Raw genomic sequence first — 22,473 nt, 5'->3', positions numbered from 1 at the left:
CTCACTGTGTAATTCATAAAGGCCTTAAACTTCATGTGAAAACCACATTTGTCTTGAACTCATGGTGTTCCTTCTGCTTCAGCCTCATGAGTGTGATTACAAATAGTCACCACCACACCTGGCTCTCAGTTAGGCTTTATGAGAGGAGTAGAGTTATCCGAGGCTATGAGTCTCAGCCTTCCTTCAGTAAATATATGTATAATCTTTTAGGAGGCAGTAACTTTTGAGGATGTGGCTGTGAACTTCACTTTGGAGGAGTGGGTTTTGCTGAATCCATTTCAAAAGAAGCTCTACAGAGATGTGATGGGAGAAACATTTAAGAACATTGCTGCTATAGGTAAGGATGACATCACTTTCTCACTTATACGATTAAAGACTATTGTTTGTTGTTCATCAGTGCAATTTCATATGAAAATTTTTTAAAAATTTCTGAGGCCTGGTTACTTTGTATTTTGAAGCTAACTGGAATCTACTGAATTTCATGTAATGATGCAGTGACTCCTTATATTTCTGTTTCTTTATTTCAGGGGAAAACCTGGATAACCAGGAAATTGAAGAAGGGTATCATAATTACTCGAAAAGCCTAAGGTAATTCACACTCACAAAGAAAAGGAATGTTCCCCTTAAGAGTCCATGTATGAGGAGAAATATTACAATCGAAACAGGCCAAGTTCAAATTTATTTAATCTCACAAATATTCTCCACAAATGTATTCAGCTTGCATATATATAATCTCACAAATAAATTTAGAAATATTCCAAAATAGGAAACTAAATTAGTACTTAAATCATATAGTAAATGACAATATCTGATGTATAATATAAAACGTTCTTTCATAATCAACATCATATGTATGAAACTGCATTTAGATATTTTATATACATGTATACATGCAAAAAAAATTTGGGATTTTTAGGATATCTATGTGTACATGTGAATATGAGGAATTCAGTATCTAAAAATCTTGCTAAATTTGAAGCATTATTCAAAGTACAAGTGAGTGCTGCTGTTGTAATAATAGATATTAAAAACATTGTCCAGAGAATTGAGTCAATTCCTTTTTCCTTTTAATTCTTAGAAGCAGCCTTCAACATTTTGGGTGCGAATGTTAAGTACAGCCACTCTGCTCATCAGTATATTGATGGTACTATTAATTTCCATTGACTTACTGAAAGAAACATTTACTGCTCAATTATTTGCTCAATTGTGCATGACTATACCTAGTAATCTGAACTACTTCGAAGATAGCAATAGGCAACATAACAGCCATTATTAATTTCCTATCATCTTGTTTTGAAATTTTGTATAATTTTATTGTTTTTCATTATGCATTTTGTTTTTTTGTTTGTTGGGGGGCGGTTGTTTTGTTTTGTTTTGTTTTGTTTTGTTTTGGTGGAACCTGAAATTGAACTCAAGCCCTTGCACTTGCCAGGGAAACACTTACTCTACTGAGCCATCTCCCAGCCCGCTCATTATGTATTTTGTTAGCTTTTAAATAAAAATAGAAATTCCATTCAATCCCAGCTGACCTCTATTTAGAAAATTCCCAGAATGGTTAAAATTATTGTGTCATGCTCATACATGCATACCTATACTCAAAGCAAGTCAGCTCATAAGTGCTTGGCTCTGTATCAGACTAGGTGTCCATGATTGGGTGCATAGATAAATAAAAATTTTGATAGGCTCATTGGGATGATTCATTCTTATAAAGCCAGCATTCTGGGAGGATTATTGTGCAGAATGGCTAGTTGAAGCTCAGCTTCAGCAACTTAATTCTCAATGAGACTGTCTTTCAAAATAAGACACAAAGAAGCAGGAGATCCGATTCATTGCTAAGCTACATTTAGTTTCCAGCACTGAAAGAAAAAACTGATAGTAATCAGCCATGAAATGAATGATACTATGTCATTTGCCAACAGAAGTATGTAGTCTTGATCGCATAATGTTAAGTTTAACAAATCAGGTACAGAAAGTAAAATGCCTTTCTTTCTATTATGTGAGAAACAAAAAGTTAGAATGTGAAATGAAGAGGTGCTAAACAAAGGGGTGGCTGATGTGTTAGAGATGGGAAAGATTAATAGGGTAAGGATAAAGATAAAGATGATGGGGAAAAGGTGTCAAATATAATCAATATGTGATTGTACATATGAAGCAATTGCCCAAAATGAAACTAAAACATGTAAATTGCAAAATACAAATTTTAATATTTCCAAATGTACTGTTTTGGGAATGGTGACTTTATAGATAGCCTCCAGGTTGGGTGTGGTTGCACATGCCTGAAATGAGAGTATGTGGAAAAATGAGACAGGATGATCACTGCAAGTTCAAGACTAAGCTGGGCTAGAAAATGAGCTCAAGGCCAGTTGGAACTAGATAGAGACACCTTGTCTCGAAGACAACAAGAGAAGGGAAAAAAAGGATGAAATCCATTTCATTCACTGTCAACATTTCTAAGCAGGCATCAAAAGAAAATGCATTTTAATAAAGCATTAATATCAACACCAGTTTTATTGGATTTTTGTTTGTTTGTTTACCAGAAATGAAGAGGTACAGAAATGCTATCAATATAAAGTTTGGAACCAATGTAAAGAAATATTCCTTCCTACTCCAGATGCTAATGAGGATGGAAAACAAGCAGATTTAACACCATCTGAACTCCTTCCTTATAGAAATCCACACATTGGGTATTTGTCACTAAATGTTCCCATCGGAGCTCCCGCTGCACTGAAGCCAAGTGAGTATTTGAGATGGAAAGAAAAGCTGTACAGGTGTAATGAAACTGGAAGAAGCTGTGACAGTTTTCTGTCCTTTCACAAACATGCAATGACAAAGGCCGAAGACAAACCCTACGAGCATGATCAATGTGGGAAATCCTGCTCTAATGTTAGTGAAAGAATTCACCTTATAGAGAATATCTCTGAATGTAAGAAAAATTTGAAAGACTCCAGTATAACAAGTGATGTTCAGATCCATAAAAGCAATCACAGTGGGGGTAAACCCTATGTATGTAGGCAATGTGGGAAAGGTTTTAGTACTCAGAGGTATTGTAAAGTCCATGAAAGGATTCACACTGGGGAAATAGCCTACATATGTAAGCTCTGTGGGAAAGCTTTTAGCACACATAGTGTTTGTCGAATACATGAAAGAAGTCACACTGGAGAGAAACCCTATGTATGTAAGCAATGTGGGAAAGCTTTTAGCACCCAGGGTTATTGTAAAATACATGAAAGTACTCATACTGGGGAGAAACCCTATGTATGTAAGCAATGTGGGAAAGCTTTCAAAACACGTCTTGATTGTCAGAGACATGAAAGGCGTCATTCTGGGAAGAAACCATATGTATGTAAGAAATGTGGAAAGGGTTTCATTACATTGTATTATTGTAAAATACATGAAAGAAATCACACTGGGGAGAAACCATATGTATGTAAACAGTGTGGGAAAGCTTTCGGGACATTGTATTATTGTAAAATACATGAAAGAAATCACACTGGGGAGAAACCATATGTATGTAAACAGTGTGGGAAAGCTTTCGGGACATTGTATTATTGTAAAATACATGAAAGAAATCACACTGGGGATAAACCTTATATGTGTAAACAATGTGGGAAAACTTTCAGCACAAAGAGTCATTGTCAGGTACATGAAAGATCTCACACTGAAGAGAAACCGTGTGTATGTAAACAATGTGGGAAAACTTTCAGCACAAAGAGTAATTGTCGAAAGCATGAAAGATCTCACACAGGGGAGAAACCATACGTATGTAAACAATGTGGGAATGCTTTCAGGACATTGTATTATTGTAGAATACATGAAAGAAATCACAATGGGGAGGAACCTTACAAATGTAAACAATGTGGGAAAACTTTCAGCACAAAGGGTAACTGTCAAAGGCATGAAAGAATTCACACTGGGGAGAAACCATATGTATGTGAACAATGTGGGAAAGCTTTCAGCACACATAGTGTTTGTCAGGAACATGAAAGAACTCACACTGGGGAAAACCCCTACATATGTAAGCAATGTGGGAAAACTTTCAGGACATGTGATGGTATGGAAATTCATGAAAGAACTCACACTGGGGAAAAACCCTATGTATGTAAGCCATGTGGGAAAGCCTTCATGACACGTAGTGGTTTTGGAAAACATAAAAGAAGTCACTCTGACCAGAAGAACCCCTATGTGTAAACAATGTGGGAAAGTTTCAGGTTACACAATGAATGTAACACACATGAAAGAATTCACACAGGGGAGAAACACTATGCATATGAGCAATGTTAAAAAAAAATTTGCTACTAAGTCTTCATTAAATAGACACAAAATCTCACTGGAGAGAAACTTTATGTAATTAAGCATTGTAGTAGTGCTTTCAGCACACATATGTAATGTCAAATAAATGAAAGTCTTACTAGGGAGAAATTATATTTGTATGCTTATTTTGAAATTTTTGTGAAATTATTTCTGTGGAAGAGACATGGAGAAATAAGTAATACAGGGCAGCAAGATAGCAAGGTGGACTAAGCCCATGCTTAAGCATAGCAACCAGGGTTTGATCCCCTATACCACGTGCCACCCACCCTATCCCCTGCATACACTAAGCCAGCCACCAAGACTGCACATGGTGGTGCATGCCTGTAATCCCAGTGCTGGGGAGGCTGAAAACAGGATCACCTACAAATGCGAGCTGCATAGTAAGACACTGTATTGAATACAAAAAGCTTGATGTCAGTATTTCTCCATAAATTCCGCCAAAGAATACCTTTCTCACATGGAGATATCAGAAAGTGCATATTTTGTGTGGTTTTCAGTAAATTACTAATAGGTGGGTAGATGAGTTATGTGGAGTCTTTCTGACCATAACAGTAGTGTCATTTAATTTATCATGGTGGTTGAAGGTTTTTTTTTTCTTTCCAGTACAGTGTTTTTGTAGTTTTTATTTTGTCTGTACAGTTGGGAGGTATAGCCCACTAAAATCTTTATTCTGTAATTGCTTTTTTAAGGTTGTTCACATTTTTCACTGTTCTTGTTTTAAATTTTGGTATGTATTCTCTGTAACAAAATATATTGTTCAATTTAATGATATTTTGCTATTAAGATAAATATTTTTGTAGACTTCTGAGCATGTGTTTAACAATTGAATTATGACACAATTTCTGGATTAACAAATTTCATTTTTCATATCATGGCAAAATACCTGCTTATATGCCTATATTAATTGTATATTATATCATGTATATAATGTATTTGTTTTCATTTTAGATTCAATATCATCCTTTCCATAAAGTTTTATTCTTATAAAAGATTTTACTTTTCATAATTATATTGCAATGACTTTTAAGTTACTGGTATTTTTTCCATCACATTTACCAAAAATAAACCAAGGCTGAGTTTCTGATTGCCAGAGTCCTGCAGGACCATAACTATCTCCCAAAGGATTATAGTAATCTCCAGAAAGTATGAATGATCATATGATTTATCAGTAACAACACTTTCAAAACGTTGTTCAGCTATGAAGGTGTTTCAGGGAGTACAGTTGCTATTAAATGTACACAGCGAGTGCCTTTATTCTCTGATACTGTGATGCCAATCTATACTTGGTAATCCTTATTGTTTTTACCTACTAAGCTATAATACTGATATTAAAGAAAACCTAACTCTTGAGAGATATTGAGCAGTCTATTAAAAGCTGCAATTTATAATTTACATTATGTTCTCTTTTTTTTTTTACTGAATTTTGAGGTGCATTTTTAATTTTTATACCAAGGACCAAATGTGGTGCGTTGTTACAGTGCTACTTTTCATTGTTTATAAGGTCTACTGTCTGATGTTGAGGTATATTACAAATGGCTTAGAACACATATATGTGGGTGAACTGTGAGTGAATCCCAGTGGACTCAGGTGACCTGTGTTATAAAATCATTTCAATAATGTAATATATGGTAAAGTGTTTCATACAGTATTCATGAGCACAAAAGCTACTTAAAGTCAATGGGGCTCTGTTGTTAAAACCTAATCTTCAGAAGATTTTTGAATCTAGCAGTTCATTGGAAGGATTCTCACCCTGAGTAACTATATGCTAACAGCTGTGAACTTAGCAACTGCACTGAAGATGGCAATTTGTTTTTTGGGTTTTTTTGTTCTTTTTTTTTTTTTTAAGTAGAAATTACCGATTTTATTTAAAGTTGATTTTTCTAAGCCAGGGCACATCTCACATATTTCATGACTAATGTTATCAGTCTCTGTTACTTGTGTGGTACTTTTTGTTTTGTTTTGTTTTGTTGTGTTGTGGTTTTTTTGTTTTTTTTTTCTTTTCAAAGTTTTATTGATAAACATATAGCAATGAGACAGTTTCAAATCAAATCGAAAGTACAGTTTCAACAAATAATACACTGCACATATTCTTCTTAGTGGTTAATTGCTGTACAAGATGCAGACTTGTGATCCTACTTACAAACATCATTAGAAAAAATCATTCTATTCATTAAGAGAATGCAACTATATATCTATCCCAACCACTTTCAATACACAAATACAAAATAGACATTCATAGTTATACCCCATTTTTTTAAAGTTCCGTTATTGAATATTATAGGTGTGTAAACTCAGCAAAATATTCTAAAAGATACCAGTAGCCCATAATAGCATTGAGTCTTCTGTTTAACTGGCAATGTCAGAAATTATTGACCTGAGTCCCCCACAGCTGAAGATGGCAATTTGTAATAGTAGGTTCATGCTTGGAATGCCTGTCATTCTGGTCATCTGAATACGTGCTGCTTGTCATGGCGCGCCTGTTGCTCACGTGCTGTCTCTCTGGTAGACAATTGTTTAAAAAGGAAGGGGTTGGTGAATGAAGGCATGAGACAGGAAAAGGAGTGTTGCAGGACTGTCCTGCTAAAATGTTGTATATGGTTAGATTTCTGGATTTATGTGTAAACATATATAATTCTTTATTCCTATTTTTTAAATATAGGGGTTTTTTTAATGTTTTTTCATCTTATTCTGTAGGGACTTAAAGTTTGACATGTCAATACTTGATGAAAAATACCTGTTCCATGTTATGCCTGTATTAGATATTCAGACAAGTAGTGAGGTTAAGCTCAACAGCTTAGGTTGTATGGTAATAACAATAAACTTCTCTTCTGAAGGGTTAGCAACCTAAGTTTGCAGACCAAAATTAGAGAAAAAGGAGGGCCGCAAGGAAAGCCAACATTTTGGCCCTAGCCTTCCAAGGTCAATTAAGGCTCAGGACATAGGAGAACTTGTACTGTAACATCATGTAACTCATTTTCTGATCAAGGAGATTCTGGGGCCAAAGAGGAAAGTGATTGATGATGTAGAGTGTGCCTAAAGAGAGTCACCTGGACAGAAAACATTCTCTCAGGCTTTTGCAGAGAGCAAATTGGCCAAGCAATGGCTGTGACTCATCCACATGGCTGACACTGACAAAGGATCTACAATCTGAGGTACAGGGTCTCAGGATAAATTCTGAGGAGATTTCACTGACCTTATCACATCCAAAAGCTACAATTTTTGTTACATAGGTCTTGCTTTATCTTGATCTTAACCATCCATCAGAAAAGTATAAAAACAAAGTATAAGAAGTAAAGCCATGGGGGCCAGGGAGATGGCTCAGTGGAATAAATGCTTCCCTGGTAAGCGCAAGGGCCTGAGTTCAATCCCCGGTTCTGGGAAAAAAAAAAAAAAAAAGAAGTAAAGCCATATTGTTATGTTGAGCTATAGGGGACTCAGGTCAACAATTTCTGACATTGCCAGTCAAGTGGAAGACCTAGTACTATTACAGACTATTGGACTATTTCGGAATATTTTGCTGAGTTCACACACCTATAATATTTAAATGACAGAACTAAACAAATAAAGGGGATACAGATGAATGGCCATTTTGTATCTGTGTATTCAAAATGATTAGGATAGATTTATAGCTACATTAATTCAATGAATAGAAGGATTTGTTCTAATAGTGTTTGTAAACAGGATATCATGTCTGCATCTTGTACAACAAATAATCACTAGAAAGACAGTATGCAATGTGTCAATTATTCGAACTGTCCTATCAATTTGATTCAAAACTGACTTGTTGCTACTTATTTCCCAATAAAATTATGGAAAAAATAAAACCTATGATATCAAAACATAAATGAGTAAAGCATTAAATATTGATAATGCAGTGAACTCAATAGCTTATCAAAGACTTTATTCTGTTTAGACACATAAATTACTAACCAGTTGTGTAAAATCACCTAAAAACAACTATTTAATATCTAAAGTATCTGATATTCACTGAGTATAATACACTGCAGAGTCCCTTGTCAATTATTATACCTTATGCTAAATTCTTCATGGCACATTTGTGCTTCTTACCATCACTAGGAAGATATGCAGTATGTATTGCTATCCCAGGTACTAATGGAATATTGAAAATATGACCCATTTTCTCCTAGTCAGACTTACTTTCCTATGCTTTTACCATGAATCATAGACTAACACACACAATAACATGAATAAGCTAGGTATTCCATCTTCTGAATATTGAGACAGAACATTTTTTTCAATGCTGTCTTTGGTGATTTTAGTACAAAAAGAGATGGGATAAGACAAGAAACAAGAATTATGTGAAATTTGAAAACTGCAAAGACATGGAAGCCAATAAGAGTGAAGAAATAACCTAGATAATGAAATATTTCTGCCAGATGCTCCTCAGTGGAGTAATATCTGGAAAAACTGGCTTGTGAAATGAATACACAGATTGGACATGTAGTGATCCTTCTGTTTTTCAGCCATGCAAGTGCTGGGATTACAGGCGTGCAAAACCAGGCCCAGTCTCAATCACAGGTGTCAGCACACCCCAAGGGCAAGGCCCACACTGCTTATGGTGCTGGAGATCAAACCGTTGTCCCTGAGCTCTGCCTATGCAGGCACTTTAGTCCGCTGAACTATCTGGCTGGCCCTCATATTTTTCTTATAAATGTTAAATAGAATGCTTCAAATTGTAAATTCAATCATTACTACATAGCAGGAGGTAGTCACATTCTTAAATATGCAAGTGTAAAAAGATTTCAGCATTCTTTCTATGTTTCTAAAGAAAATGCCCAGAATGTTTCCAAGAAACATAATCTCAAATAATGGCTATGAGGCCACAAGTGACCCCAGAAGTGGAGAGACACACTGTGCAACACTGGCATGTGATCATCACTAGCGCTGGGGAGCAATGCATGAACACTGAAGCATCAAGTACACTACCACGAGCTTTGATGTACGGCTGCCTGAGTTTGGAGGTGCAAGACTTGCCCGCATTTGTCTAGTGCCTAGGAGGTGGTGCTGATTACATCATGTTTTATTGTGTTCATCTTATTATTGAGTACCATTCTGAATCTCTGCCTGTGCAATAGAAAAATATGGACGCCACAGGCTTCCCCTCCTCCTCTCTAAAATTAGTTTACCTATTTTGATTTTAGTTCACTACATGGTGAGAAATATGGGCCTACCACCAATCTTCTACATGTGGATAGGCAGTTTTACTAGCACTCTTTGCTAAAGGGCCTCTCTTTCCTCCCACATAGGCTTTTCATTACTTTGTCATCAATTATGTGGCTAAGTGTGTCTGGAGTTGTTTTTGTATCTTCTTTTCTGTTGAATCACATGCCAGTTCCCATAACAATGCAGTGCTGTTTCCATCACAGTGGCTGTGTAGTAAAACTTGCCATCTGAGCTTTTTAATGCCTCCTACAATGTTTTCTTTTGCAACAATGTCTCACTCTGTACTTCATATTGGCCTTCACCTCACTGTGTAACCCAGGCCAGCATCAACTTTGAAGTAATTGTCTTCCAACCTCACCATTTTGAGTGCAAGGATTACAGGTGTGTGCCACCCAGATCCATGCTGTGCTCTTGTTGCCCAGCACCAGTGTTGCTTTCCTGGTGTCTTCTGCTTTCATATGTATATTTTATGGGATTTTTGTGGCTACAATAGCATAAAGCCTGAGTGCTCCCATAGTACGCTTCCTGCTCTAGTTGTGGTCCACTTGCAGGAAGCCACACCAATTTCCCACCTCTTATGTTAGCTTCTCACTGCCTATAACAGAGAGGCTTCCTTTGCCTGTGGAGAGCAGAGGAAAGAATACAGTCAGGAAGCTGTGTTATCTGATGTTTGGGTAAAATAGTGCAAGAACCAGTACACAGGAGGCCTGTCCCAGGGTAGAATCTCTGCTATCTCATCCCTTTAAACTATGAGGGTTGTTCTCAAAATACTTCTCCCCAAAGAGTGCAGGAAAAATGCAGACCAGCCATGATGGCACTTCTTCCTTACAGTTAACCACATATTTGGCTAGATCTATATGATTCTCCTTCAGCTTGATTTTCTATGTTCTCACCCTAGAAATAATGGCTGTCATAAAGAAGTTAACTAATAACAAATCCTGGAGAAACTGTGAGGACAAAGGAACCAATCTCCACTGAAGGTGGGAATGTAGACTGGTACAACCACTATGAAAATCATTTTGAAGACTTCTCAAAACACTAGGATTGGAAGTGCCATTTAACCCAGCTATTCCCCTCCTGGGTGTTTTTGTGAAAGAACTGAAAACATCACACCACAGTGATATATGTGTGCCCATGTTTGTGTAGCACAATTTATCATAGCCAAATCTTAGAAACAATCCAAATGAGCATCACCTGAGGAATGGATTAAAACCATTTTATAAAAGTATTTATTATTTTTAAATAATGAGTATTTTATAAAATGGAATATTGCTCTGCTATAAAGACCTTGAGGCATTTATAGGTAAATGGATGCAAATAGAGGCTATATTCATAAGTGAAATAAATCAGGCCCACATGTGTAAACATCTGATATTCTCTGTAGTGTAAGAACCTGAAAGAATAAATAAACTCTGAGAGGTACAATCAATATAGTAAAATGGAAAGAAATTGAACATAAGGAATAAACAATGGAGATGAGGTAAAGGTGAAAAGATAGGGAAAAAAGGAAGGGGAAAATTCATGCAAGTATATATACAGGATAGCTGAGATGATTACTACTAATTTCCATAAGATTTTTGAAATTAACAGTTAAAGTGTAAAAGTTTTACTTGAATACCTCTATATGCTAATATATATAATCTGAGCAACTACATTAAGGACAGCAATGTGCAATAAAAACCATAGTTCAATTCCATTCAACTTTTGCTTTTAAATGTGTACTGTTTCTAATGTCTCATCATTTATTAAAATCTTTAAAATAAAGAGTAAAAGGACAAGAAAAAAATTCTTACTTAAAGGAAAAGATCACTTTTAATTGTTTGACCAGTCTTGTATACCTATATCTGGTAATCTGCGCAACAAATTTGATGATGACAATACATAATATAGCAACCATTCTTAATTTCTTTTCTTGTTTTGAAATGCAATACCATTTGTATTTCTTTACGTTGCTTTTTTTCTATCTTTGTTTTTATTGTTTTTGTGTTTCTCATCTTTAAAAGAAAAAAATGAAATTTTGTTAATTATGATAAAGTATGTTCAGTCATTTAGGGCACAAAGGAAAATTTAGCTCTCTTCCATGACAGTCTAGAAATATTTCATAAATAAGCATAGAACCATCATTTTGGAGGGAGAAGCACTCCAATTCACTTTTCAATCAACACGAGGTATTTGACATAAATTGAAAAAATGGGTCAGGTGGGCCCACAGACAATTGTGGCCTAATTTCTCTACATGGCTTTTATTGCTCACCAACTGAAATTCAGAAGAGAGTCAAAAGGGAAAGGTTTATGTAATAACTATCACAGTCAACAGTACTTGAACTCACCTCGGTCATCTAAGGAAAATTCAACAACAACTGAAGAAAGTGTTGCTGTTTCAAGTGCAAAAATTCTAGCACTGGGCACATGACTAAACCAGCCTACCACCTGGGCCCTGATCCAAGCATGAAAACACCCTACGTGCCTGGCTCATGGCCCTGGAGGACAGATAGTCCACTCAGGAGAGAGGGTCTAGGCCAGCCAAAACCCTCTTTCTTCCTCTCGTGACTGAAGAAACTCCAGGAAACTTAAAATATATGTGTCCACAGACTTTTATCATCTGTACTGAGGAGCCCTGGTTAATCTTAGAAGTCATGTCTGTGCCAATTCCAATTGCAAACTCATTATTGCACTTCGATGAGTTTGAACCTCCTTTCACCAAACAGCTTTATTTCTTCCTGAACTTTCAAGTTCTGGCTACCTAAATTTTTATTAATGCCAAAGTCTTATATGAAACTGACAAAAGCCTTCAATTTATACACATGAAACAAATAGAAGTGATGTGTTTTGGGAAATAAAACTTGCCATTACTCCAATAACACCAGCACTGGGAATACCAGAATTAGAAAAATCACTCTTTCTCTACATATCTGAAAAGAACAAGATTGTTTTGGGTCTTGACAAAATGCTAAGACAATCATGTCCAGTGGCATATTTTTTTAAATGTTAGATAGGGTGGCTTCAGAATGGCCACCCTGCCTAGTAGCTGTAGCAGCTACAGCTTCCTAACACAGGAACCTACAAAATTAACTTAAGGATGGACACTGAAAATCCTAATTTCTTATCAGGTCAGAACTAGTCTGAAGACAAAAGTTTACTTGTAATTAACAGGAAAATGGCTTAGCAAATATCAATACATGTACTTTGACACTCCTGAGGTTTTAATAAAAATCTTGCACTACATTGAAGCCTGCCACTTTGATAGCTACAGATCCATAAATTAGCCATTTTTAAGAACCAGTGCTCTCTCTGATGTATGGAAGCAGGCAGGACATTAAGTCCTTGCCCTTCTAAGACCCTGAGATGATGTAGTTCACTGATGGAAATAACTTTGTCCAAGAAGGACATCCAAAGTTAGGTTATGCAGTTGTCTGTGCACAACAAGTCATTGAAGCAGTGTCTTTCCCCCAGGGAGCCCTACTCAAAAGACAGAAGTAATAGCTATTAATTGGCCATTCATATCAGGAAAAGGCAAATTTCAAATATCTATACAGTCTTCAAATATCCCTTCCTGTTATTGCATGTCCATGCAGCAATCTGGAAGAAAAAGGGCTAACTAACAAATAAGCAATCATAAATGAAGCTCAAGAGAGAAATTCTACAACTCCTAGATGCAACACATTTTCACAAGCAGGTCACAGTCTTGAAAATGAGAAACCTCAAAGCTGATATGGAAGCAAAAATGGCAACCTTGCACCTCATTAATACTCTAGTCTTATTCACAATTTTTGAAAAGCAATTAAGATGATTAAAAAATGGCACTCAGGACAAGGAGAAATTGAAAGTAAGATCTGATGATATTTAGAAAACAAATTAGTCCTTTTTCAAGGGACATAATGAAAATCCAGAAAAAAACTTTTCATGATTCCATATCAGAGGGGATACTATATCAAAATGTTCAATCAAGATTTCACAGTACTAGGACTAACAGCAACTGACAGGTCTGCAAAGCTTTTCAACAATGTGCCTTCAACAACCAGGGAAGCTCAAGCCACTTCCTTTGTGAACACTTGTACAGAGAAGAGAGACATACCTTGGGGAGGACAGGCAATTAGACTTCAGCCACATGCCACTATATGGAGGGTTGAAACAAATATTAGTCCTAACTGACACCATTACAAGCTAGATTGAAGCCTCACCTAACTTCTGAAAACAGGCTGCAGAGATACTCCAGGGGCTACTTATATAAATCATCTCTTGATTTGAAGTATTCCAGTCCCTCAAAAGTGACAATGCGCCTTATATTATTTCTCAAGTAACTCAGGAGATGGAAACGGCTTTGAGAATAATGTACTATCACCATTCTACATGGCAGGCTCAATCTTCTGGAAAGGTAGAAAGAGTTCCATTCAGCCCGATCAAGCTGTGGCAAAACTTTGCAAGAAATGTTGGAGTCCTGTTTCCAGTTAGTACACATAGCTTTCAGGAGGATTTGTTGTAACATGTCCCAAACTGGGCTGAATTTGAGCACATTTAAAATACTGTATGGGAGCCCACCTATTCTCTGACATGGTAGTAGACTCAGAGATCACCAGACTCTTCCAGTATCTTATTAATCTAGGCCAAGTACAAAAGACTATCCAAATGTTAGGGAACAGAATTCTGCCAACCTCATTCCCAGCAGGATCATGCAGTGTCCATCCTGCAGAACAAGTGCTCGTACAAATGCAGAGAGAAGGCACTCCCACAGACCAATTAGAGACCAAATGGAAAGGCGCTTTTTCACTGATGCCTGCCACACTCACTGCAATAAAGATGGCAGAAGCAGATAATGATTAATTTTTCTACAATAAAGTCAGTTTGACCTGAACTGTCTGAACAAAAAAGACCACCCAAAAGGCAAAAGCATATCCTCTTAATCTGTGGAAGACTTGATATTTCTCCTCATAAAGAAAGACTTCAGTGCTGTTAGATGATTAAACAGACTCTTGTGAAGGCCATGGCTTTCAGAATCTTAATAATTTATGTGACATTCCTCTCTGACAAAACTCTCCTCTAAATAAGTTTTGGAACTATAACTAGACCTCTTATTGCAACTAACAGTGAAGTTTCTCTTTCCCATAGAACAGGTCCCTAATTCTTTTCATGTTGTCTCCCAATCATTTTTTTAAGTAGGCAAAAATACACCAAGGTAGTAAGAAAGCTAATGATCTCTAGATAGCATCTATGAATGCTTGCAGTCTGAAGAAGAAGAAGAAGATGGAAAAGGACAAGGAGAAGGAAAAAGAGAAGGAAAATAGGAGGAAGAGCAGGAGAAGGAGGAGAACGAGGAGGTTGGGAATATGTAGAGGGAAAGGAAGAGGAGGGAAAAGAAAATAAAAATGAAGAAAGAAGAGGAAGAAGAAGAAGAAGAAGAAGAAGAAGAAGAAGAAGAAGAAGAAGAAGAAGAAGAAGAAGAAGAAGAAGAAGAAGAAGAAGAAGAAGACGACGACGACGACGACGACAACAACAACAACAGGCTTCTACATTGCTCAAAAGAAAACACACTTTCCTTTGCAGCCAACAGTTATGCTGATCATAGGAATCCTTCTAGCTGTCTTAATCTGGCTTTTTATTCTTGGTTATCCTGCTCCTGTTCTCACCTGGGCTCTTATTGACGTTCAAGGGCTGAACACATCACTTTCCAAATGTGCCACCAATAACAACCTAAGTTTGTAGACCAAAATTAGAGAAAAAGGAGGGCAGCAAGGAAAGCCAACATTTTGGCCCTAGCCTTCTAAGGTCAATTAAGACTCAGGAAATAGGAGAACCCGTACTGTAACACACGAAACTCAGGTGTGTCACAAATTTTCTGATTAAGGAGATTATGGGGCCACAGAGGAAAGTGACTGATGATGTAGACTGTGCCTGAGGAGATTCACACGGAGAGAAAACATTCTCTCAGGCTTTCACAGAGAGCAAATTGGTCAAGCAATGGCCATGACTCACCCACATGGCTGACACTGACAAAGGATCTACAAACTGTGGTACAGGGTTTCAGGGTATATCCTGAGGGAATTTGAATGACCTTGTCAGATACAAAATTTGCACTTTTTTTCTTAAATAGGTCTTGCTTTATCTTGCTCTTAACCATCCAGCAGAAAAGTATACAAACGAGGTATAAAAGGTAAAGCCAAATTAATACGATAAGCTGTAAAAACCTCAAGTCAACAACTTCTGACATTGCCAGTCCTACGGATAACTGACTAGTATTATAGACTACTGGACTACATTGTATTATTTGCTGAATTCATGCACCTACATATTTAAATGGCAAAGGAATACTCATTTCTGACAAAACTAAACAAAAAGGGGATACAAATGAAGGACTATTTTGTATCTGTATATACAATATTGTTAGGATAGATACACAGCTACTTTCTCTTAATTCAATGAGAAGAAAGATTTACACTAATAGTGTTTGAACAGGACATCAAGTCTGCATCTTGTACTATGAATAAGCACTATGAAAACAACAATATCCAAAGTATAATTATTGAAGCTGTCCTGTTAATCGGTTTTGAAACTATCCCATTGCTATTTGTTTCTCCATAAAAATTATATTTAAAAAAGAATGATACCTATTTTGCTAGAGAACACTCCCAGCAATCCCCTTAGTTGTGATCAGGGATTTGCCAATATGGTAAATTGACGACTGGTGGTCAACTTGTTAAACTCAGCTAAAGTAAACTAGTATCACTCTGGGTGTAGAAGACCCATGTGTGGATTGTTGCCAATTGCATAAGAAGAGAGCTGGAGAAGAAATGAATCTGTCTGGGTGCAGTTTAGATGCTGTTGGAGGCTGTATGGAGTGGTAGGGAGCTATTGTGGGGCTGTTGATTCTATTGGAGGACCATGGCCTATTGGCTTTCCTGATGAATTTCGCTGTTCTCAGCATGGAAGAAGCTTGTGACATTGTTGTCCCTGAGAATAGCTACAGTTCACTCTGTTGAAGCTCAGGTCGTCACCTTGAGCATTATTTTCTGGCTCCAGAACAGATAATGATATACTGTTCACTGTTCTAGACAAACATGTCACATTGGCTTTCCTCACTGTCAGAGGAGCTAGGAATTCACTGTTGCTGAGGATGCTTGTAGTACTTTTCCAGGATTTCTGGTCCTTACTTTTAGTGTTAAATCCAGACTCCAGTTTGGATCTGCACTGGGAATGCCCAAGGTGAGTGGTGAAAGCTAGAACATGGGTGCCATCTAGATAAAGGTTCTGTGCTAGCAAGATGTGGAATCTGAACTGGAGCTAGGAAGCAACACTCAAAGTAAAGACCAGTGCTCCCTAAAATGTAGCATACCCATAATCAGTGACAACTATAAAGAGTCCTTTCCATATTCATCATGGTCCAAGAAGTATATATTTGTAATCCCATGGAAAAGTTATTGGAATTCCAGTGAGTTAATTCCAGTCTACTATTTCCAATGCAGCTCACAGTATAAGAGAAGCACAATAATATATCCAAAATGCTGGGGAGTCAAAAAGTTATTGTGTCTGGTCACAGTAATGGCTATCCAAAGCAAAGGCCTTTAGTTTTTCAGTAAAATTATTGAAGAAAAAAAAATCAAAGGCCTTTACCCAGGACCGAACCCAGACTTTATTCATTTGTGAACAAAAGAATGGCTTCAGGATGGGTGTCTATGAGAATGGCAGGAATTATGTCAATGCCATAATTTGGAGTAGATAGAAGGCCTATAATTACCTCTGTAATATACAGAGAGGAGGATATGCAGAAAGAGTAATCTGCATTACACAGAGATAATATCAAATGTTCTGAGGTCAGTGCTTCAGCTCTGATGTGTAATCTTTCAAGCCCCAGGAAGCCAGTTTCTATCTCAAGACTACATTTCATCCAACAGAGTGGAACATTGGCTCTTCATCTCATCTCATTCTGGCTCACACAACACAACAGCAAGTGGGGGCTTCTGGGGATTCATGCTTCCCATCTTCAAAACCTAGCATCAGCACCTCTGCTAGACTGATATGCGTTGCTTAAACTCAATTGAAGGGATAAGGAAAAACTCCTAGCTAACTCTGTACATGTCAATATGTGAAAGTAGAGCCAGGTCAGCCAAAATGGAGACAATTGCTCCTTTTTCAAGGAGGGTCACCCAGGTGGCCCTCAAGCAAAACAAGATTCCAAGCTCATTCAATGATGAGAACAGCCAAGTCTGTATCAGGAAAGCCAGTGCAGTAAGCTTCTCCAGGACAGTGAGCAGTACACTACCTTCCCCTGTGGAGCCAGGAAGTAATGATCAACGTGAGAATCAGAGCTCCCCAAAACAAACAGTAGCCATTCTCAGCAACAAGTTCCCCAGCTCATTTGATGATGACAGCAGCCAAATTCATCAGGAAATCTAGAATGACAAGCTCTTCAGGAGAACCAGCAGCCTAGAAGAAGCAACAACTCTGCAATCACTCCTATTCTCAACCACATTCCCCTTTATTTTATTAGTGATGATTCTTAGGTAGAACACCACAGTCAGCAGCATGCTACTTCCTTTCAGCTGGATGTTAAAAGTTGACAGTTATCAACCCACCACATCATTCTTATAACAGATCTATAGTATAGTAGAAGGCATCAGTCACTCAGGTAGGTGATCAGAGTAATTGATACCTTTGCAAGTTTATTTAAGACTGACACCTAAGTGAGTTTTATTAGGCTTTTGTGTGTTTATGGATTTAGTTAATTATAGGGGCAAAATTCTTGAGATACAGAACTTAAGAAAAATAGGTTTGGGCACAGTGGGCCAGCCACCAAGACTGGGTGTGGCATTGCACACCTGTAATCCCAGTGATGGGGAGGCTGAACAGAAGGATCACTAACAGTCTGAGCTGAGAGTGAGACACTGTACCAAATAAATACATAAATAATAAAAAGATATTAATTTGTGAGGAGAGAACTACAGGGCATGAGAAGCATATAGTGTGAAGTCCTTATGTTTACCTGCTCCACCACAAAGAAATGGTTTGGTAGATGAGAAATGTGGATCCATTTCAGCAATGATTCTGACTTTCCCACTTGACAATGCTTACTTTCAGAAACCAGGGTGTTTTATTGTTGTTGTTGTTGTTTTTATTTCTTCTTTTGATTTTGTTTTCTTTTTTTGGGGGGGGGTATTTTAGGGAAGGTTCTACAGGGTATTCAGGGTCTCACTACTAGATCAGACTCATAGTGATCCGCCTATTTACAGGCCCCCAAGAGCTGGGATTGCATGTGCATGCCACTAGGCCTGGTCTCATCATCTCAGCATGCCTCCGGTGCGGGTCCGGCAAGACAGACCAGAGATTGAACCCCTGGCCCCTGCGCCTACTTGCAGGTGCTTTAACCCACTGAGCTATTTGGCAGGCCCTACTTGTTTTGGTTTTGCATTTCAGTTTGTTTGTTTTGACCCTAGATGAGTAGCAAACTTTTGTGGGAGAGTTGAAGTGCTTGCTTTTCTTTCATCTTTACTATTTGGTACAATATTGCTGTTATTTCAGTCTAACTTCTTTTGCTTCTTTTAAAAGGCACATATTCATTTTCTTAGCTGAAAATTAATAGATGGAAGGAGACAGTGTAAAATATCTTCAAAGCAAAGCCTATTGCCTTGTTCCCAACTACTGTTCTCTCATACACCCATTTCTCCTTCTATTCCATTATGTGCTGACCTAGCCTGTGCTCAGTGTATTTTCTGACATAACGAGATTTATTCTGCACTACAATATTGACCCTGAAACCTATTCTTATTTTATTTTTATTTTTCTTGTGTCTTCTTTTCATTTATTACCCTTTAAAAAACATTTACTCGAGAGACAGTGTGGTAATAATTGGAATGTCATGACAAGAAGTATGTATTTAGAAGACCAGAATGACAGGCATTACAAGCGTGACCCTTCTATTATACATTGCTGTGTTTAGTGCAGTTGCTCAGTTCACAGGTATCAGCATATATAGTTAGGCAGGGTAAGAATCCTAGGAATTAACTGCTAGTTTCAAAAACCTGCCAATGTTACTCAGGATCATTGCCTTGCCCATCTTGTGCATATAAATGTATGGCTTTGCCTCTGTCCAGTTTCCCAGCTTTTTTCCTTGCCCTCTCCTCGCGGTAGAGTGTCTCACGCAGCATGTCTGGGTTTGGGTCTGGAGACGTCCCGCAGGCGCAGGGAAGCAGGAAGCTCTCCCACACACTCACCGGACATGGGTTGGGCTCCCTCTTTTCTTTTTAGTAAGAAAATCTACTTTTGTTCTCTGTTTTATGAAAATTAAGCAAAATTTCATAAACAAATAAAGAATGACAATAGGTAACAATGGTTAATACAGTGCTATTCACAACAACAAAAGTGAAAGGCTTAACTTTGAAACAGTATTGATGGACTCAAAAATAATGTAGACCCTCAATTGAAACAGTGGAGTACAATTATTAAAATGTCACGTCTATAATTATTGGCCTATGATGACATCCACCATACACTGGCCAATGAAAAGATGATGTAAGAACATGTTTCTATTTTATCTTACAATGTAGTTATGTATGTGTAACGTTTTTTACATTAGACCCTGGAACCTTCTGAACACATTTGTGACCTATTTTCTGAAAGAGTCCACTGAGTCCTATAAGAAAACAGGGGCAAATCTGAGACCCAGGAGTGGAATCTTTCCTCAGGCGAGATAAGATTAACATTTTGGAAGACAGCCTAGTTCACAAGTCTCCGCATTACAATCTTTCACTTGGGCTCCTCTCTGGCAGGTACAGGTTTCCCTCCTTGCCCTTGGCAGGCAGGGAGGAAATAGAGCGGGCGTCAATCAATGAAGAAGGAGAGAGCTGTATAAATTGTCCAATCGGAGGAGGCAAAGTGGGAGGGTTCTTCCTGTGTCATGGCTGCTTCCACGGCGTACCCTGCTGAGAGCACCCTGGCTGGGTAGGCCGCCTTCGGTGACTTCTAGTAGCTGCAGTCTGCATAGGAAGGACCCCAGGAGACCTCCAAGCTATGCAATGGTGACGTTGTGGGACGGGAGCCCTGAAACGGGGTGGAGTCTGGGTGAGGTCCCGTTAGAGTTGGTCCGAACTATGCTGGATGGAGTCCCCAGTTAGCTCCTGATTCTGACGTCGTCCCGAATGGGCAGTGAGTCATTCTAAGTGCCCTTTGCCTCTTAGGGCTGGGCCAGTCTTCGGTCCTCAGAACCTTCTCCCCACTGTTATACCGCTGCCTGGAATGCCGTCCTGAGAAATCCACCGCTGCCTTTGCGTCTCGGCCATTCTGACAAGAGCAGGAGCCTTGGGGAGACCCAGACTCAGGTCTGGGCTAGGGCTGGGCGCAGCAACGGTGAACTACGAACCTGGTTGCGTTTTTGTCAGCAGCAGATCTGGAGGATCTGAAGTTTATAAATACCCGTGCTGCAGGGTCTCACACTCGCAACTCCTCTCTTCAGATTTCTGCTTTTTAATATTCATAGAGAGCTCCTAAATTTGCAAGATATCCCTGCATTTCCAAACTCATGTTAGGCGTTAGAAAAGGTCCTGAGGATTCTAAGAAGTGTGGTGGTGTTCATCGGTGGAGCCCTTGCCCAACACCTAGTAAACTTCTAACTTCCCTCCAGAGTTCAGCGAAACAAATTTAATGATTTAAGTGACACCTCCCCGCTCACAATTAAGCTATTAAAGTGAGGCCTGTCTCAGAGTTTAGAATGCGCAAAAAATGAAGGGAATGTTAAAAGTCTTAGCGAGGACAGGAGAGAGTGGACCTGCCGAGGACACCTTCCAGAAGGGGCTGCCTATTAAACCCACTGGAGAGACACCTTGAGTTGGGACAGTTGCATGGACATATATATGTGGTGTGGGTGTGAGTGGAAAGGGACATGGATGTCATCTATTAATGGCTATAGATCTTGGCCTGTTTGTAAATATTGCTTAAGTACAGCAACACTGCCTGAGTTAGACATTCAAAGGAGTGCCAGAGGAAGGGAGAGGACCAGATTATAAGTTGTACAGCGTATGGGTGGCTAAGCTTAAAGGTTTTTCCTTAGGCTGGATCAAAGAAGAATGGGAAAGAGGTGGAAGAGAAGGGAATGATAAAAGGTGCCTTCAACACAGATCTTCTCTGAAACTCAGATTGTTCTTAGAGTAAGCATGAAGAAAGAGTTGTGTGCTTGCCTGTTCTGAATTAGGCAAAAAAAAAAAAAAAAAAAGGAAAGGAATTTAGTAATAGATAAATAGGTCTTCTCCCACTGATAGTTTCACCTATTCATTTTGAAGCAAAATCTGAAATTAGGAAACTGTCTGGCCTTAGTGTAGGTTTAAAAATAGAGTGGACCCCATCATTGAACTAGAATGAAAGGGCTGTTACTGTATAAAAGATTTGCAGGTGTACTTGATTTTTTATTGTTTTGTTTTTTGATGTAGAAGCTCCCCCTGTAGTGCAGACTGGCCTTGAACTCGTTTATGTAACACATGCAGTGTCACGCAGTGGTGGCTGTTCACACTTACGCTGTCTGAAATGTCCCGGTAGCAAGAACAAGGAGAGAATATGTAATGGCAGACAGAGCACCTGGGAGAAACTCACTGAGGTTGGGTTTGTGATGCAGAGCTAGAAATTTGGGAGCTGTTGGGGTCTTTCCCCTGTCATTCAGGAGTTTATGTGTCTACTGCGTCTGCTAAGTTGGGTTTTTTCCACACAGTAATTCTGCACGAGAAAAAAAACGTGAATGTGTGTCAACTTTTTTCTTGTAATCATGACATCAGTCATGAGAATACTAAGTGTCATCTTGGGAGTACAGTTCAAGGATGTTGAACAATGTCACATAGCAAGTAGGACAGACCTTATTAGAAGGAAATCTTGGAACCATAAATTGTTACTGCTGTGCTTGACAAACCTTTTGCAGGTGAATTTTCTTTCCATATTGTGCCACTTCTTGTCCCCACTAGATTGTGCGCCTTGGCTTCATGTACGTTTTTTTTTTTTTTTTTTTTTT

General features: G+C 38.3%; 2 protein-coding genes across 2 annotated transcripts in view; both read left to right on the top strand.

The window, feature by feature from the left end:
- Positions 1-4,188, top strand: part of LOC101585745 (zinc finger protein 721-like) — a 95,453-nt gene extending 91,265 nt beyond the window's left edge. Inside the window, 3 exon segments of the mRNA XM_023721291.1 lie at positions 211-337; positions 528-588; positions 2,538-4,188. Coding sequence (XP_023577059.1) covers positions 211-337; positions 528-588; positions 2,538-4,188 — 1,839 coding nt within the window.
- A 15,670-nt stretch (positions 4,189-19,858) lies between these two features.
- Positions 19,859-22,473, top strand: part of LOC101585349 (zinc finger protein 124-like) — a 10,660-nt gene continuing 8,045 nt past the window's right edge. Inside the window, exon 1 of the mRNA XM_023721234.1 lies at positions 19,859-20,500. Within this exon, the coding sequence (XP_023577002.1) occupies positions 20,498-20,500 (3 nt within the window). The 5' untranslated portion in view covers positions 19,859-20,497. The remainder of the gene's footprint in view (positions 20,501-22,473) is intronic.

The sequence above is a fragment of the Octodon degus genome, unplaced genomic scaffold, assembly GCF_000260255.1.
Source record: "Octodon degus isolate 3935 unplaced genomic scaffold, OctDeg1.0 scaffold00081, whole genome shotgun sequence".
In the NCBI taxonomy this organism is placed as follows: domain Eukaryota; kingdom Metazoa; phylum Chordata; class Mammalia; order Rodentia; family Octodontidae; genus Octodon; species Octodon degus.
The sequence above is the reverse complement of the archived record's forward strand: the minus strand, read 5'-3'. Positions and strand labels throughout refer to the sequence as shown.